Source organism: Dreissena polymorpha, chromosome 2, assembly GCF_020536995.1.
Source record: "Dreissena polymorpha isolate Duluth1 chromosome 2, UMN_Dpol_1.0, whole genome shotgun sequence".
Lineage (NCBI taxonomy): Eukaryota > Metazoa > Mollusca > Bivalvia > Myida > Dreissenidae > Dreissena > Dreissena polymorpha.
Genome location: NC_068356.1, coordinates 75,141,562 through 75,161,980, shown reverse-complemented (window position 1 = coordinate 75,161,980; position 20,419 = coordinate 75,141,562). Strand labels below are relative to the sequence as shown.

General features: G+C 34.7%; 2 protein-coding genes across 5 annotated transcripts in view; one reads left to right on the top strand and one right to left on the bottom strand.

The window, feature by feature from the left end:
• The window catches only part of LOC127867651 (alpha-(1,3)-fucosyltransferase fut-6-like), a 74,380-nt gene that overhangs the window by 3,090 nt on the left and 50,871 nt on the right, over positions 1 to 20,419 (top strand). For 3 of the 4 annotated variants that reach the window (XM_052408972.1, XM_052408971.1, XM_052408970.1), the window contains exons 2-3: positions 3,532 to 4,746; positions 5,272 to 8,317. In XM_052408972.1, the coding sequence (XP_052264932.1) occupies positions 3,565 to 4,746; positions 5,272 to 5,328 (1,239 nt within the window). In that variant the 5' untranslated portion in view covers positions 3,532 to 3,564 and the 3' untranslated portion in view covers positions 5,329 to 8,317. Of the gene's footprint in view, positions 1 to 3,531; positions 4,747 to 5,271; positions 8,318 to 20,419 lie in introns of those variants that run through there. The other variant, XR_008043596.1, reaches the window with a different exon arrangement.
• On the bottom strand, positions 10,496 to 13,909 carry LOC127867655 (uncharacterized). The gene is made up of 5 exons (XM_052408977.1): positions 13,672 to 13,909; positions 13,113 to 13,265; positions 12,611 to 12,689; positions 11,618 to 11,743; positions 10,496 to 11,075 (listed from the first exon to the last, which is right to left on the bottom strand). The coding sequence occupies exons 1-5, from the start codon at positions 13,843 to 13,845 to the stop codon at positions 10,915 to 10,917; spliced, it is 693 nt and encodes a 230-aa protein (XP_052264937.1). The 5' UTR covers positions 13,846 to 13,909; the 3' UTR covers positions 10,496 to 10,914.

Sequence of the window (20,419 nt, the reverse complement as noted above, 5' to 3'; positions counted from 1 at the left end):
TCTATACGGTCATCTGGAGTATACGGCGTGGTATTTTACATGCACGTGATATTGGTCGTTAATACAATGAACGTTGGAATCCGATCGTCACCCATTTGCTATGCTGGTTTTGGTTTCTTGAAATAATAAACTTCATTACAAATGAATAAAATAGTATTGGTTATGTATTATTGATATGTATTTCTTACTAACATGTTGAATACATACTGTTTTCGTATATTTGTTCAATGTTTTCGGGCGTACATTTTACTGTTTTCGTATAAAGAAAATGAATGTGGATTTTTTTTAATTTAAAATAAATTTTATTAAAAAGTTTTAACATATATGTTGAAATATCTTTAAACTACTATTCTTTTTTAAACCAGGCATACATGTAGGATAAAGCGCTGTTTTCGTCTTAATATTCACTGTTTTCATATAATAAAACACTGTTTTTGGTGCATGTTACTGTTTTCGCGAAAACAGTACTGTTTTCGGTATCTAGTCATACCGGAAGAAATGAGACTAACGATAAATCCAAAAAAATATGACCTAACGGCCAGCAATCTGTTAACCATTTAGGGTACGTTTAAAGAATTTACCATACTTTAAATGATGACAAAGTTAGACTGACAGTGAAATGTCATTGTTCGTAAAATTTGCATTCTGTACACGTTTTTATTTTGACAGACTTATGCATTTATACGTTTTGAAGATGTTTTCATATGTGTTTTTAAATTAGCCTTTGTGATTGGCAGTTCTTTCCACAGGATTTTTTCAGGTGACTGGGGCCGTCAGGGTTGGGTTTGGGTGGGCATCCCCTTCCATATGTTAATGAATTTCTTAAGTTTACATTCATTTTTGATGTTAGTGCGTTAGTTGAGTAATTATCATGTTTTACTGGTCAACGCACCAATGTAAATGTTAGGACTTTAATTGCAAGATTAAACCAAGGTATAAAGTCATTCATAACGCCATTTTAAAAATTATTTTAATCCTTTCAGGAAAATTTACGCATTATCTTGACTTGATCGATTCCCCAATACATCCGTATCAACCAGACTCAAATACTGCATACATACCACTTTCCCACTGACAGGGCCCTTGCTACACTTCGGGGGATTGGGGCCGGGGCCCTTAGAGGGGGGAATTTGGCGTCGTTTTGGGCAAAAAGGGGAATTTTAGAAGACCTTTTCACCAACCATTCAACACTTAAAATTGCAATATTTTAATGTAATTTTCATAAATATACATTTAATCAAAGGTTAATAGCATGATACCAGCTGGCAACATACAATGTAGGTATAAAAGTTTGTTTTTTTAAATAATTTTTTTTTGGAGGGGGGAATTTTTAGCTGAAATAGGGGAAAAAAGGATACTATTTTAAGGGGGGAATGATTTCTGCCCCAAAAACAGCCAAACGAGGGCCCTGACTGAACATGCGTAAATTGCCTAATGTTCTGTTTCTGTTTTTATACAACAATAAATACACCAACACTTTACACTAGCCATTGTACTGTCTGCATAATTTGCGTGTGTTTATTATTGAAAGAAAGGAATACAAAATACATGAAGCACATCGTTGAGATGTACACTGTAGAGATGTATGAAGGTGGTAGAAAACAAAGCCAACAAACTGTCACAAAATCAAACACTCATGGCAATTACGTCACTCATCTTCTGCATGATGTTATTGCAGGTATTTTATGCATATGAGTGCTAATTTACTGCTATTGCTCATATAAAGCATGCATTCTCATTGGCCAATATTGTTTTACCAATACATCGACGCATTGCCTTTAGGTCAACTCTCAAAATATTCGGTAAATAAATTGCTATATTAAAGCAACCATGGACATGTAAAACTCTTGTTTTCTGGGCTTAAAAATGATTTTGAATGTCAATGATGCAATTGACGTTTACAAAATTGTCTGTCATGTTAAATGTCATTTTCTTAGAGTAACAGTACCTCAATGAAGCTCATGATCAATTAAATTATTAATGAACCAAAAATGGCGCGGCCGCGGCCGATGTGTATCACCACGACGCAACTTTTGACCCAGGGGTTTGATCAAAATTCCTAATAGTGCACTGTCGCACATATACTCATAGCTACCATGTGTCAAGGTTCTAGTGCTAATAGTGTAGGAGGACGGAGCGTGGGGATAATTATTGCTTCATTTTGTAGCTAAGCTGAGCACATTATGCTCATGATGAGCGTTCATTATCAATTTTTGTTAGTCATGCATTGTGTGTTGTCAACATTTGCCTTATGAACACTCAATAGGCAACATTTATTGCTTAAAGGGATCTTTTCACGCTTTGGTAAATTGACAAAATTGAAAAAAGTTGTTTCAGATTCGTAAGTTTTCGTTTTAGTTATGATATTTGTGAGGAAACAGTAATACTGAACATTAACCAGGCTCTAATATAGCGATTATATGCATCTTTTGACGATTTTAAAACCTAAAAATTATAAAGCGTTGCAACGCGAAACGATTGAATAATTTGGAGAGTTCTGTTTTTGTCGTTAAATTTTGTGAAACTACGAAGATTGCTTATATAACGTATAAAATACGTCAAAATGTGTACTCGGCGGAATAGCTCAGTAGGCTAAAGCGTTTTTACTTCAGGACTCTGGCAGCACTCATGGGGTCACTGGTTCGAAACCTGCTCCGGGCAATGTTCTTTTCCTTTTTTAAAATTTTTTCTTGATTTTTTACTGGAGCTTTTACGATCCAATGTTTACATTTATCAATATAAAGCATTTAATGAATAAGTTAAAAAAATGCCAAAATCTGTGAAAAGGCCCCTTTAAGCTTCATGAAACTTTGTAAGAATTTTTGTCTATGATATTTTGGCCCTGTTAAAAGCTTGGTCAGGTGGGGTTGAAAACTAGATCACTAGGTTGAATTGAATAAAAAAAGATTGTGAACAATCCAATGGCCACATTTATTGCCCATTGCTTACAGAACTTGGTCAGAAAATTATTTCCAATGATATCTTGGCCAAGTTGGAATTTGTGTCATGTGGGATCAAAAACTGGGTCATAGATAAAATATTGTTTAAATGCTTGTAAACACTCGAGAGGCCACATATTGGCCATTCTTCACGAAACTTGTTAAGAAAATTTGTCCCAATCAGAACAAAACTGAGTCACATGGGGTCAAAATCTAGGTCAGAAGGTCAAATTAAAGAACAAGCATTTAAATACTATAGAATACTTTTTTTTTTTTGGGGGGGGGGGGGCAATCTGCAAGAAAAAATTCTGTACATATGTTATGATGATTTATCTCATGAGTGAGATATGGTTGCTTCCATTGTAAAACATGGTCACCATAAGGAAGAGAAATTATCCTTTTTTGGCTATTTCAAAAACATTTAAACACTACAGAAGTCTCAATTTTTACCAACTCTGCCTGAAACTTGCTTCGAACTTTATACAAGTGCGTAAAAATTAGACTTAAATTATGCAAGTGCATGAACATAAATTTGAACATAACAATGTATGTGCTAATACACAATATATATATTTTTTATGACTGTTTTCAGATCAGATGCTAAAAGCTTAGTGTAAAATACTAAATGTTTCGCACTCTGAAAATGTATTTTGGGAACAGACGAACTCGAACAAGAAATTTTTGCATCAGTATTGGACTGTTTTTCTGTATTATTTACATTATCAGAGTAAATCATACAGGCCTGTACATAGTGAAATACCCAGGTGATCAACAAAACAGGAACTTTGATGAATACCTCATGAAATATGAAAACAACTATTGGACAAAGACTGATACGAAGAAAATTCTTTTCTGGACGCCATTCTTTAACTCCTGGGTCTGGTTGGATGATGCTGTGAAAGCACTGAAAACATGCCCTGTGTCATGTAGCGTTACCAATGACAGGGCAACATTAGAAGACAGTGATGCTGTTTTGTTCCATGCTAATGATCTCTGGAAACACAAAGGATTTTTTGCCACCATACACAATGTTGATGTTGAAATGCCTTACACGAGATCACCAAACCAGATTTGGGCTGTGTTAAGCTGGGAACCACTGATGTACATGTGGGGAACTATCAAACCACACGTGTTTAACTGGACGATTATGTACAGAAGGGAGTCAACCATATATAACCCATTTACCAGCTATTACAAAATGTCAGATGAAGAGTTAAACCAGCAACCAAAGGCAAAGGAGACAACCAATTACTTCAAACAGAAATCAAAATTTGCCACTACGTTAGTAAGCAACTGTAAGGATCAAGCAAGACGGTACAGAATTATTAAGGAACTTCAGAAGTATATTGACTTGGACTACTTCGGCTACTGCTCGGGGAATATAAATTGCCCAGCTGGAGTTCCGGCTTCGGAATGTGGACACAAGCATCTTAAGCATTACAAGTTTTACCTCGCTTTTGAAAACAGTTATTGCAGAGATTACGTATCAGAGAAATTCTGGAATGCAGTGGACCGCAGACAAATTCCTGTAATTGCTGCAACAAAGTACAACACAGAATTGTTACCTCCAAAGTCATATTTAAATGTATTTGATTTTCCAAATATAAAAGCTCTTGCAGAGCAAATGATTGAAATTGGTCAAAACGAGACCTTGTTCAATAGTTATTTTGATTGGATGCAATCGTACAAAGTGGATTCTACGTCATCTTACTGCCGAATGTGCAAGGAGCTACATGCAAATAGACCGGCCCAGAGCTACGCTGACATGGAAGGCTGGTTACAAGATGACGTCTGCTATAAGAGTACAGTAAGCATGAAAATATATGCAAATTCCTATTTTTATACTTCACATCAGTCACGTGACTATTATTTTGTTTTTAGCATGTCTTCGATTGCTTATTAGTGGAAAATACTTCAAATTTAATTTGATTTAAAGAACATTCTTAGCAATGTATTTGCTCTTTGACTTAATTGTGAACTATGTTGGGTGTCATAGTAACTTAGTAACCAATGCGTTAATTTACTTAAAGGATGAAATTTTTTACAATTAAGCGGTAATTAAGGAGAACAACAATTCAAAAGCAAAGTCAACTTAGGGAAAATAATTTATATGGTTTAAAAGTCTATATATATGTAAGTTTATAAGTAGAAAAGTCAACTTTGGAAAATATTGACGGATTAAAAAGAGGATATACTTAATTTCTTAGCAAAATCACCATGAATAATATATACTCAAATGTCAATAAGTTGTAGGGAAGCGTTATAAGGTATTTACATGTATTAAATACACATGTAATGGTTCTTTTGATAATTTGTATTAATTCATTTCCAGCCATGGTCTCTGGTGAGCGAGTTCCTGGACAGACTCATGTTCGACTTAGGATTCTGATGAGATGGGTCACCAGTCTCACCACAGGCATTCATTCCAACCTGAAGTCAGTCAGTTGGCCAAGAGGCTGGCTTTTCCTATACAGAAAACTCAGGTCCTTTTAGTCCCTTATTCCCAATGTATATCATGATTGTCTGTAACTATTTTTTTTAAAGCATCAGTTTGATTGTGCATATTTCTGTAATGACTGTATTCATGGTAATTTATAAAAACATTTGGTATTTTTTACAGACACATATATTATTATTTTTTTTATACAGTGCAATCTTTTTCATAAAGTTAAAAAAAGCACTTCACTATCTATTTTTTATAATAACTGGTAACTGAATATTAATTTAAAAACAAGACTTCCAATTATCATATTCATGACATTGTGTAAATTAAATGTACTTGCAGTAGTGCTGCTATTTAAAGATTAGAAACAAGGAAAAATCACACAAGGGAAAGCCTTTTTTTCAAAAGAAATTAAACAAGATTAATATGTCACAATCTAGTTTTGACACATGAGAAAAAGTTCCAAATATGCTGGTTTATCTTTGCAAAGACTTACCTCAAACTTATATTACAACCAGGCCTTTTCTTGGCCATTTTCGGAAGAATCTGATTTTGGGATAGGAAATATTTTTTACATGAAAAGTTCACTGGGAAAACAATTATTTAATCTAACTCTTTATCATAATTTAAATTATGAGAACATATTCATATTGATCATAGTAGCATACTGAATCAGATGTTATTGAAATATTTAGAGATATAATAATCACTAGACACTAATTTAAAAAAGAAAATGATTCAAATTGGGGAATTTTTACTATTGCACTTTGGGAAAAGCTAGGAAAAGCGCTGACAACAGTTGATTTGTATAGTGTTATGTTATATGCTAGTGGAATCACATCTGGCATTCTATTTTATGAAGCAAATTTACATGTTGTACCACAATATCATAAATAATGCTAGTGTAATTGAGTGGGCTGTGCATATTTAGCTAGCATGTTTTCTTTTTTATATTACATTATATATTGATGTACATATACATCAAGTTTAGTTCATATGTTGTTGTGTTCCTTTAATAATTTTACATTAAATGTTGTGTTATTTACAGTGATTGCATTTATTTGTTTCCAAGTCATATTACCATTTATTGTTCATAATTTTAACACAATATTGTTTGCCTAGATTGATGTTCAATGTTTGTTATAACGTTATGCATCTGTTCATAAACCAATATCCGTTGACTAAACTGTGATATTCATGTTTTGTATAAAGTCATAGAAGTGTTCAATACTGTTTTGTTTTCATAGTCAATTTTTTTTGTATTGATATGTATTACTAAAGTTTAAATGGTAAGGATCAGTCATTTAGCTTTGTAACAATGATGAGTAAGTAAGAGAATGACTTTTTTATGCATCTTTTAATAAGCATACATACAACTCAAACTCATGTTTTTCTCTCAAGATATATAATGTATTATTTTACTTTCTATTTTATACTCACTAGTGTTTTTTAGTGTTTCTTCAGATTTGTTAAACTATGGTATTTTTACTGTCACTCTTTACATATTGTTTGTATTGGGTGTTCATGATTTTTTTGATTTTTTATTTTACATAAGTATATCTGTTTGATTGAGCGGTTTCAAGTCAACAACAATGTAGACAAGAAGTTATTATTGTATTATTGTGTTAATGTGTTTGTTTAATTAAACCATATTTACTGACACACATAAAGTCTTTGTAAATATTGCCATGAAGTCTTGGATTGTTATGTTACATGATTTGTTGTTTACTTCATATATACAACATTTTCCCTGTAAACTGTCTGAAAAGTTATCTTATGTATTTTAGCGTATGTGCACATTACATTTAACAATCATGTTCAATATTTCATTTCGAAAGGGTGTTTTTTGTATGCAGTTGTTTTTTATACAGACCTATTTTTATGCCCCATTCAGAGAAGAGGGGGTATATTGTTTTGCTAGATGTCGGTTGGTCTGTCAGTAGACCAGTTCGTTTCCTATCAATAACTGGTCAGTGGATTTTCTGATTGGCTTGAAACTTCACGTGTGGATTGGCCTTGGACAGTACATTGAAATTGGGGTCACTAATTCAAATGTCAAGGTCACAGTCACAATAAGTGTGAAAATCGTTTCTGATCAATAACTCGTCAACAAATTGACCGATTGGCTTGATACGGCTTGATACTTCACATGTGCATTCGCCTTAGACAGTAGATGACCCCTCTTGAAATTGGGGTCACTAGGTCAAAGGTCATAGTTACTGTCACAACAAGTGTGAAAATCGTTTCCGATCAATAACTCTTCAACAAATTGACTGATTGGCTTAGTACTTCACATGTGCATTGGCCATGGACAGTAGATGACCCTTATAGAAATTGGGGTCACTATGTCAAGGTCAAGTTCACTGTCACAATAAGTGTCTAATCATTTTTTATCAATAACTTGTCAACCAATTGACCAATTGGTTTGATACTTCACATGTGCATTGGCCTTGGACAGTAGATGACCCATATAGAATTGGGGTCACTAGGTCAAAGGTCAAAGTAACAGTCTCAATAAGTGTGAAAATCGTTTATGATCAATAACTCGTCAACCAAGTGACTGATTGGCTTGATACATCTTCACAATATTTGATATATTCATTATCAAAATACATTATCATTATTGGCGAACAGGCTTTATTATTTTTTTGATATTGTTGATAACTTTCTCTTTTAACAGCAGTGAAATGGTATAATTAAAGAATCTTTAAATTCTGAAAAATCTGAGTAAAAGACTAATTTATCATTAGAACTTCATTAAGATGTATACAATACGTCACATTGGCCTTGGACAGTAGATGACCCTAAGTGAAATTGGGGTCACTAGTTCTAACCTCTGTTTGGGGGGGGGGGGCATATGTCTCCGACCGCGGAACTCTTGTTTTAATAAGAGTTCATTTTGCTACTTTTTGTTAATAAAAGAAAAAGCATATGATGGTGTCTTGACTGTAAATTACTAGTTGTATCCCTTTCGACATGGGCACAATGTGTTAATGGTAGACTGCTACATATATATATGGATTCTTGATAAAACTGACAGTAGTCAAGCATGTGAAATTGTGTAAAAATATGTTTTGTTGCTGTTCCCTGAGATAAGCTGACTTGAGAACTAAGTCTATGCCCTATGTCCTGCGTAACTGTTTACCTTGAATGGCTTTAGAGGCAACATTTTTCGCGCAATCATGATGACATTCGGTCATAGTGTTAATATTAACAATATCTAGGTTTTGTTTGACTGTGTCCAAAAACAATTTGGTCAACAGGTAAAAAAGGAAAAACCTCTTAACCACTCTAGAACCACAATTATGACACAATCATGACGATTCTTAGTCACACTGGTTATTTTGAAAATGTCAAGGCTATTATGGATGCGGGTCAAGTGGGTCAAAAACTATGTCACCAGGTCTAGTCTCCGATAATTCGATTTACTTTGAATGTAGATGAGCGCTTTAAGCCATATGGCCTTTTTGATGTAGCTATTTTGATACCACTGAGAATTTTTTTTTTTCAAATTAGGTCCCTGGCTTTAAAAATTTGTCACCAATTGAACTTCCACTTATATTAAAGGAGACTCACCTGGGGTCTTGAGTAATACACACTGAACTACAGTTTTGGTTTTATTAGTGAATTAAAACATTCAACAAACAGCTTCTTACTCAAACATACGACCACCCAAATATTCAGACTATTTGGTCAATTCCTTAAGGCAGTTAACAAACAAATTCTAACTCAAACATACGACCACCCACCTATTCAGACCATGTGGTCAATACTTAAAGACTTTAAACAAATTCTGACTCAAACATACGACCACCCACCTATTGAGACAATTTGATCAATACTTAAAGACATTCAACAAACAAATTCTTACTCAAACATACGACCACCCACCTATTGAGACCATTTGGTCAATACTTTAAGACATTTAACAAACAAATTCTAACTCAAACATACGACCACCCTGCTATTGAGACCATTTGGCCATTACTTAAAGACATTCAACAAACAAATTCTAACTCAAACATACGACCATCCACCTATTGAGACAATTTGGTTAATACTTTAAGACCGTTAACAAACAGATTCTAACTCAAACAAACGACCACCCAACTATTCAGACCATTTGGTCAATACTTAAAGACATTCAACAAACAAATTCTAACTCAAACATACGACCACCCACCTATTGAGACTATTTCGTAAATACTTTAAGACCTGTTACAAACAAATTATAGCTCAAACATACGACCACCCACCTATTTAGAACATTTGGCCAATACTTAAAGACATTCAACAAACAAATTCTAACTCAAACATACGACCACCCACCTATTGAGACCATTTGGTTAATACTTTAAGACCGTTAACAAACAAATTCTAACTCAAACATACGACCACCCAACTATTCAGACCATTTGGTCAATACTTAAAGACAGTTAACAAACAAATTATAGCTCAAACATACGACCAACCACCTATTTAGACCATTTGGTCAATACTTTAAGACATTCAACAAACAAATTCTAACTCAAACATACAAAAACCCACCTATTGAGACCATATGGTCAATACTTTAAGAAATTTAACAAACAAATTCTAACTCAAACATACGACCAATTACCTATTGAGACCATTTGGTCAATACTTGAAGACATTCAACAAACAAATTCTAACTCAAACATACGACCACCCATCTATTGAGACCATTTGGTCAATACTTGAAGACAGTTTACAAACAAATGCTAACTCAAACATACGACCACCCAATTATTGAGACCATATGGTCAAGACTTAGACATTCAACACACAAATTCTAACTCAAACATACGACCACCCACCTATTGAAACCATTTGGTCAATACTTTAAGACATTCAACAAACAAATTCTAACTCAAACATACGACCACCCTGCTATTCAGACCATTTGATTGGTCTTTTGTTCGTGATTGTACTTTATTTAAGGGTTAACTTTCTTTTTTACCGCGAGTAATTAATTCGTCATTGTACAGCAATATTACTTTGTGTTATGTGGTGTGTTTTCTCGATCTGAAGATTAGTGATCACATGCCTTATGTTAGAACTGCGAGCTGAAATAGATTCAACACAATACATGTACATTCAAATTATTTATTTTTGTACCATATACGGGGGTATATTGTTTTGTGCCTGTCTGTCTGTCTGTCTGTCTGTCATTCATTGTGTGTGTCCCAAAACTTTTAAGGTTTGCGATAACTTTTGCAATATTGAAGATAGCAGTTTGATATTTGGCATGCATGTGTATCTCATGAAGCTGCACATTTTGGATAGTGTAAGGTCAATCTTCAAGGTCTAAACAAATAAATCCAAGGGAAGTAATAAGCTTTAAAAGGGAGATAAATACTAAACCTGCCAAATGATATTGAAAGCGGCGCAATACGGGGCATTGTGTTTCTGACAAACACATCTCTTTTTTTCAGATGTATGTTGTTCGAACTGTATATATAAATACATAAACCTTTATACGTTTGTTCGAAACTACGCAAATATTTCTTGTCAAAGGCATTCCTTTGGAACATCAAATATTCCCGGCGTTTTTATTTCGCCCACATCCATTACGTTGAGCGTGTACAAGGAACCGCTGTCGGGATTCACGGAAGGGGCGAAGTAGGACACGGTGATAATACCGCACTCGCGCGGCTCTATTGGTTTGATGTCTGAAACACATTTGATTAACATAATTAGTTTTGCTAATATCTCAAGTTACTGAAACATGTTTGCAAAAATCGTTAGGTGCATAAAAGAAAGTTTTTCTTGCAGTTTGTGCCGATATCTGAAGATTTAAGAATATATTATTGAATACGCCCGAAATAGGTGCCAAAATTCACGTTGCATGCAGCACAATCGTGTATATGGGTTCATTACACATAGAATTTTTGACCAAGAACACATGCTTATAAAATCAAGTTCCAATGTTTTTCACATTGCCATAAGCCGCATAAAAGCTGTCTTAATATGCACTAGTTGAAATGCTTAAAAATGTTGTAAAAAGTAATAAAAAAACACTTAATTACTGGTGTGTTTATATCCATTTTTAACCCCATACAGTTTAGTGATCCTGTACCCTGGGACTATGTATGCATCTAGAGCGACCGCTCGGATCACATCGGCTACCTCCGCCAATCGGATGCTCGATAGACCAAGTGGTTACGATTAGAAGCCTTGGTGTTATTAAAACGTTGACGTTATTCTGACGTACCGTTTGTGAAGACAGTTGCTGTGATCTGCCAGGGGACGTCGGACGCCAGTGTGAACTGGTACGTGTGCACGTGAAGTACCTCCTGTCCCGTTCCGAACACACCAGACGAAAACTGCTTCGCAGACCCTTACAGTGATATAAATGTGTCCTTACAGTGATATAAATGTGTCCTTACAATGATATAAATGTGTACGTCATAAAAAAGCTGATGCTTTGTTCTTCAAACTTCGTCGTATTGACAGCGCGTCAATATAGTAGGATCATAATATAATAAAACTTAAATCAAGACTGAATAGATTTGGTTAATAGTAACTTCTTAGTACTCAATTGAACGAACCATTTTTAATATTCGTATTGTAAAGGGGCCTTTACACGTTTTGGTAAATTGACAAAATTAAAAAAATCGTTTCAGATTCGAAAATTTTCGTTGTAGTTATGACATTTGTGAGGAAACGGTATAACACTGAACATTTGCATGCTCTAAAATATCCATTACATGCATCTTTTTACGATTACAAAACCTGAAAATTATAAAGCGTTGCAACGCAAACGATTGAATCATTTTGGAGAGTTCTGTTGATGTCGTTATATTTTGTGATACTACGAGGATTGCTTACCCGGTATATAAAGTATAAAATATATCACTCAATGTATAATTACGGAAGGCCGAGTAGTCTAAGCGATAGACATTTACTCCAGGGGTCAGTGGTTCGGGCCCAATTGAGGGTGGGTTACTTTTTCCTTTCTTTAATTTTATTCTTGTTTGTTTTTTTACTGGAGCTTTTTAGATTCAATGTTTCCATTTATCAATATAAAGCATTTAATGACAAACTTCAATACACGCCACAATCTGTGAAAAGGTCCTTTTAGGCATAATAAGTGTTTTTCGTACTTCATGATGCGTTCAGATGTGTTACGCATAAGCAGTGATTACAAATTGATATCGTTAATTGGAGGTATTTTAGAGGCAAACACGAGAAGTATCGTACGTACGTGGTATACACTGCAGAGTCATGTTGGCTTCAAGCTTATCTTTCTGGCACTCGCCACCGCTCACGAGGTACATGGTGCCCTGTCGCAAAAAATCAATTGAGGAAACTTCTATCATTCATAGATGATATGTATTGCTAAAAAATATATCCCGTTCCAATTCAGGATGGAGTCGTGAGTGAAAACACCAGCGCAAATAAAATAGCAAACGATGCGTGAAACAGCTCAATCAAATACAGGAGCAAACGATGAAGGCCGATTTCATCCATGTCATTCTGGCGTATGTTCGGGTTTGACAAAGGTCGCAAACCCGCCAACACGAAAGGGCGACACATAAACCCGCATTGACGATCCCAAGGTCGCCAATACCATGATTACAACATGAGTCGACCTTTTAGTCGTTCTGGGGTATTGTCGTGTTGGCAATCTTTGAAACCAGCCAATGGGTCAGATCGATATGGTAGAAATAAGTCTTCATAACAAACGGTGCGTTTAGTAAACTCACATTTGCGAAATCGTAAAGCATGACGGCATCATAGGGCACTGGTTTGGGTATAAGCGGACTCTGCTCTATCCCTGCCAACTTGAAGTAGACTTTCTCCTGTGAGAGACTGTACGCCGCTTTCACTGTCCCGTTAATGTACGAGAAGGCAGTGTTCTGTATGTATAAGAAGTATACATAATTACTTGTCGTTATTGATAATTTGATAAATTTGTTTTGTGGTTATCTAGTTTTAAAAAATTGGTGCTGATGATCGTGGCGGTGGTGAAGACAAGGGGAATTTTGATGCTATGAATGTGATTGATGTTGTTGATGATGACGATTATGGTGATGATAATAATGTGAGCCAGCGCTGCTGATGATGCATTTTCTGCTGCTGAATGCTGTTGATGAATTTGATAAAATATATTGTCTAACAAAGTCTCTATTGTTTATAATACGACAGCTGTTGCTGCTAATGAGGAGGATTAGATTGCTGCTGCAGCAGCTCTTAATATGATGAGAATAAGCGCACACAGATGACAATTCACAGAGAATTAACACAAACAAATGATAATTATACCTGATCAATAAATACTGTTCCGAAGTCAATGTACATGAGAGCTTCCCAGTCATGTCGCACACAGCAGTAACTTGCCTCCGATGATGGGGCTAAGAGAGAAGGAAACGCGATGCCGAAAACACGAATGCAACATCCTGACAAAAGAACAAGTGTAACTTGTACCGAAACATGCATGTCTTTTTCAATGATGAATATTTATAGTGTCTTTAGTATATCCATATCTCATGTGACCTGTATCTATCATTGTGAATTTTATCGCGTACATTTACGGTTACAAGTATTTGAGGATTGTTACGTAGCTACTGCTGATATAATTAATCGGTGAATACTTAAGACGAGCAGCAAACGCTTTATTTCCCGCTGGTTATATATATCTATTGTTGTGGACGGTGTCCAGTGGTCCTCAAATCGAGTATCAGCTAGACTAGCTAGTGACGCTACTGTGCACAGCCCTTAATGAATAGTATTTGAAATATACATTGTAAATATTAAATTATTGTTTATTTCCAACGATCAAATAACTTATTGAAAAATGTCAATATTTGAAGAGAGTTTCAAACTCTAGTTCACACGCCGTGACTTGTATGTGTCAATGTATAAGCTATCAAATGAAGAAACGTTTGAATTAATTGATATTAATTAATATTGCCTATTATTTACAATGTATGGGATATTCATACTAACCCAGGGTCATGAACAATTGATTCTGAAACGTTACTTTCCACATCAAACAATATAGTATTTAATATGTCTAGTTTTCTTCTCTCTTGGCACAAACTATATATATTTGTAATCCATTTCAACTTACAACGTCTTATACATAAGCTTTATAGTCTGATTACGGAATTAGCTTCGTCTGATATTCTTACTTCTCATAAACTAGGCTGCCACTCGACCATCCGTGCACATTAGATGGAGATTTAGACTTTATATACGCAATCTAGGTAGTGTCACAAAATATGACGATAACAACATAACTCTCCAAATTATTCAATCGTTTTGCATTGGAAATGCTTTATAATTTGTAGGCATTTAAATCGCCAAAAGATGCATATAATGGATTATATTTTAGAGCATGGTTTATGTTCAGTATTATTGTTTGCTGTCAAATAACATAACTGAAACGAAAATTTGCTAATCTGAAAAAAAACACACAATTTAAAAAAAAAATACATGTTGTCAAGCTTTAATTGGGCGACTGTTTAGAAGTAAGAGTTGAGTTTTTGAAATAAGATATTCCTTTCATACAGGTTGGAGCATTTGAGTGTTGTTTAAATTAGAATAATGTAAAGTGCTGAACTGGTTCTCCAACAATCTATGCCAAAGACAACAAAAGGTCATCGCTTCGGTAGCTACATCGTCGCTAGCAGCAATTCAAGCCGGAGTTTATTTTTGCTCAATCTTTGATCTTTTTTATTTATTGTTTTTATCAAACTATTGGTGCCAATATTGATACTGAGATTCATCTTTTTGCTGATGATACAAGTCTGTTAGTAGCAGTTGACACACCAACATCTGTAGCCTCCGTATGAAGAAGTGTTATTTTTTTAAACTGCAAAATGGGCGAATACCTGGTTTGTGAAATTCCATACACTGAATTGAATCCAAATCATTGGTCGATGAAGCAATTAACTTCATCATGTTCCCGTCCGTATGTAACTCCTATCCCTTTGGTAAAAAGCTACTTTCATCGCGGTGTATTAAAATAAAACGACGAGTGCTGGCATGAAAGCCTTGTGTCATTTCAATATTATGAATCGGCTATATTATCCCCTCGGACGAATGTCACTAGAAGCTTTGTTTCTTTTCTTTCATTGGAATTTTTTCAAAATATGCGAACATCATATAGGATAAAATCAAAGTGTATGGAAAATGACCTACATAAAATTCAAACTGACGCTGCTCGCATTGCGTCGGGATGTACCAGACCAGTTTCATCAAACATATTTAATGAATAATGAAGTCGGATCGGACATATAATGGCACACGCAGATAAAACATAAACTATGACCAATGGGCTAGCACCAGAATATCTTGCTTATTTGGTATCCAAGTCAATCGGTGAGCGATCTACATATACATAACGTCTCGATGAATCTTGGGCAAAGACCGCTTTGCTTCAAAGTTTATTCATGCCGTCTACGATCAGGGCATTGGACTCAATTCCTGACAAAGCGAGCCTTGATGATCATGTGTCTGATTTCAAGACATTTCTCAACATCGCTAAGCTTCGCTTTGATTCGCTATTCTGTTCACACTTTTTAGAACAGACCATATGTCTCTAAATGAGCATACATCATAAAAGCCTTGCTCGATCCATCGCATATATGTCGTAATGGTCACATCGAAAATACCCACCGCTGTTTACGGATTTGCACTCTGAATGCGGACGTACACACACTCTCGAAAAATATGCATGTGTGTAAATGATCAAACGTGTGTATGGGGATGATACGTTTTCTGAGAAAGATAACCACCCTATATATGATGAAGTCCGTACTTACATTGAGGCTTCAGATTAAAGTCCCTCTTTAACTATTGGTTCTCATAGACTTTTCTCTAGACAACGTTTTCATAATCACAATAGTTCCGTCTATTACATTTTTCTTTTAAACATTGTTCGTGGTTGACCTTTTGCATTCTACTACTAGTACTTCAGGGTGCAGGATCATGTGACTTTGTAGCTAGGGTTCCCCCTTTTAATGGACTTAAACACGACGGTAAGTGGTGCTTTATTTCAAATAACTTTTTTAAACATTTTTTTTCTTAAGAATTTCGACTAGTGCATTAAAAACAGATATTTATGCTGCTTATGGCAATGTGAAATACATCAAAATTACTTCATTTGATGTGCCTGTGTTCTTGTTAAAACTTCGATTTGTACTACACGGTTATGCTTCACGCAATGTGAAATTTTGTCAACGAGTTTAGACGTATTCAAGGATTTATTCTTGTATTTAATTATCAAAGGAACTATACCAGTTAAAGGGACTGTCAACCGCGATTGGCGAAAAAAGAAAAGTTCTAAATTACCGTATTTTTTACAATTTTATAAGTTTATATTGATTAAAATATCACGACTGGTATATTACATTACTTGAAAAAGTTGTGAAGTTTTCATATTTTCAGTATATTCAGTTATATATTTTACTGGGTATGTCTGCTAGGTAACTACCAGTTAACTATAAATGCAAATTGTGCTTGCGTAGTGAATTGTATATATTTTATATATAAAATGATCAATCTACGTGCGTTATTTATAGTGTGTTTATCGTTATGTCACCTATTTTCGTGGTGTACATTCGATTTCACATCGCGAAATTGTATTACCGAATATTCTGAAAATATTAACTTTTTTCAAGTATTGTAATATACCAGTGGTGATATTTTAATCAATATAAACTAATAGTTGTAAAAAAGCGGTATTTAAACACTTTTTTTCGTCAACCGCGGTAGACAGTCCCTTTAAGCCATAGTTCCAATCCTATTATTTTATGCATTTTTTCTTTTCCCATGTTTAATTCAATTGAAATAAATATATTAAAACCATGACATTCATAAACAGCAGTTCCGATGCTCAATTCACATGGCGCATTGCAAACAAAACGAACAAATGCCTGATGAGCTCTCGTCCCGGCTTCCATTCCAGAATGTTATAAAATATAACAAGTATGCTCGTTAATTTATTTTTAAATGCGGTTGCATTTTATTGCGAAATATGTTTAAGCGTTATTTCCCCAATGTTGACCAATCTATGATAGTTTACATCTTTTCATGAAATGAAATACCCGTGGTAAAAGAAGTTTCGTAATTCGACAAAATGGTATCGATATAACGTAAGTTTCATATGCGTAGCAAAGTGCACTGTTTACATAGGTACTCTGTGAAACACAATCTTTATGTGTTTATAGTGACATGGTGCAGTATACGCTTGTTTATTCCTTGTAAAGGTACTAATGTCTGAAATTAGGTCAAATTATTTTTGGATAGATTATTTGTCTCATGGTTTTCGAAGCTACGGTATGTTTTATATCCGCGTTCTCGCGTTCATTTTGCGCAATCAAATAAATCAAATGTCAAAACATGCCACAAATATTAACTTCGGTTTCCGCGATTCTAAATGTTAATATGTTGTAAACACGAATTTTCTGCGCCATGATTGTTGAGTTTCTTGCTTTAACATTACTGCATTGAAGGGAAGCGGACAACGACAACGAGCGAGGCATGGTATTGTAATGCGCATGAGGGTGTTAGAGGGTTAGGATAAGGGTTAGGGTTAGAGTTAGGGGTCGGGTTTGGGTTAGGGTTAGCCTTAACCCTAACCCGACCCCTAATCCTAACCCTAACCTAACCATAACCCAGGGTTATGTCCCCTATACCATGCCAATCAATGGGATAATTTAGCAGCTTTTCATTCTACACTATTCTATACACAATTCTATACTACACATACAATCTTGTAGTTGCCTATGCCCTCAAATAAATGTTGACATTGCTTATACTGACGGCATCGTGTTGGTCGGGTTAAAATAATTTTCAAGAAGCGAGCAATTTATAAAACACTGAGTTATGATCAGGTAAATCCGTCTTACATATGTAAAAATAAAAAGTAATGCATCTTTTATTGCAAAATGAAATTAGTTAGTTGAAGCAAATTACTTTTAAAAAAAACATGACCATACTCGCAATCAATATTTGTCGGGATAATGCTCTTTTTTCTTTTTAAATGGACATAGCCTGTCAACACAAATCATTTCATAATTGCAAAAATCAATCTTACTCGGAATTTAATGCACTTGCTATATCATGTTTTGGGACAATTAATTGGAAAACCAACGCGGATGAGGTTTGCACACGTTCGTTTATTTTGACGGCATGTAAGTAAACATTCTATCTTGTAATGCAAAATGATTTGGACAATTTAGTACTAAACGGATGTGGTTTACACGCGTTTGTCTACTTTGACGATATACATTGCACGTTTCTCGATGACTACGGTAACTTGTCGCTCCTTGCTCGTGCTTCACTTTGCGCACTGCTGTCGCGTTATTTTAATCATATTAAAAAGAAATTGACCTCAAGTGGAATGATCGTGTTGCTGGTATTCTGAACTCATTAAAAACTGCATCGCTCGTTCACGAGCCACATTATTATTACACGTGTAACCATACCCATCTGCAAACTAAGAAATGTAAACTGTATAAATTATTTATGAATAAGGCTTCATGTATCTGTTGTGCTTTGCATTCCATATAAAGAATATGTCATATAATTTAATGTTAATTTTCAGTTGAACAGCAGAGGCACATACAAAAATATCCGTATATTCTTTACACTGGGCAAACAGAGAAAGTATTAAACACAAAACCTTCCGCGTTAACTCTTCGCTGCAACTTCGAATAACAACCTTTGTGAAAATATACTGTAGACTATAATTTTTCTGAAATTATATCTTATTAACTACCTTGTGCATGTTTTAAGTGTTGCAGTTTTAACCATTAATGGTGCCGGTTATTCAGAAGTGTCATTTTATCCACGTTCAAGCAATGTGGCGCCGTTGAGACTCTCACTGTTGAGACCGTTTTAACAATTATCGGCAGGTTTTAACTTGGAATCGGTTTTACATGGGGCTATGATTATTTGTTTCGCAACCCAGCAAAACAATCAACCTCCGCGCAGAGATTTGACTGGAAACAGCATAGCTGGATCAAATCCATGCCTTCATAACCAACCACGTGATGATAGCCTAGCCACGTGTTAACATAATTTTACCGTTTATTTTTACCTTTTTTAATTAAGGCAATTAATTTTTTAGTATGAACCTAAATGTATACACTTTTTGTCAAAATATAATAGAAAATGATGCTACTTTTCATAAAAATATACTTAAACCAAAATATAAAATCTTGTATGATTTTCTTGTGATGGCAGATATTGTTTGTGAGAGCAGGGAACGACAACTCTGAACACTTTTGACATTATCGTTCAGCTATGATAAAATTATGTGATATAAATCGAATATACCCTACAGTTTACATTTTTTATGCTTAATCTCAATCATATGAATGCAGTTGATGCTATTTAAAGGCGACAATAAGGTTTTAATCATTGATTGACAACAAAATGGCGAAAATTTGTTGCAATTCAAAATTGTCGACTGTCGGTCAGATTTGATAAGTTTTCCCTTCTAATAAATTTGTATCTATTTCAATTTTCGTGATTTTGTTGGCCTTATATTCGAGATGTAATAGTGCTAACCATGTTATTTACATTTATCAGATTCCAAAGGTCGGTATTGTTTGTGGAAGCAAACAACATTGTACGTCTATTTAACATAATGCCAAGTCGTGTTTAAACAAATATAACGTTAATAAGAGACATGGTTATTCTTAGTATAAATAGTTGTGAGTTTGCATGTGTTAATTTAGTAATTTCATCCCCGTTCTTAGCACTATTCATTCATTCAATAAAGTCTAAGTTTTTTTGGTAACACGGCATTATTTAATAAACTTTTTTTCTGAAGGTTACCTTATGCCAACATATTCAATATTTTATACGACAGTATAAAATATTGAATATGTTGGCATCGGGTTGTCTACAAAATAGAAGTCTAATATCGACCGTCTCATGTGAAATGTTAGATCCCATGTTAAATACAATGAATCACATTTTATCACGATCTAAACATTTAATTAAAATCAGACACATGCACACAGACACACGCACTATCTCAGGATACATGACGTGT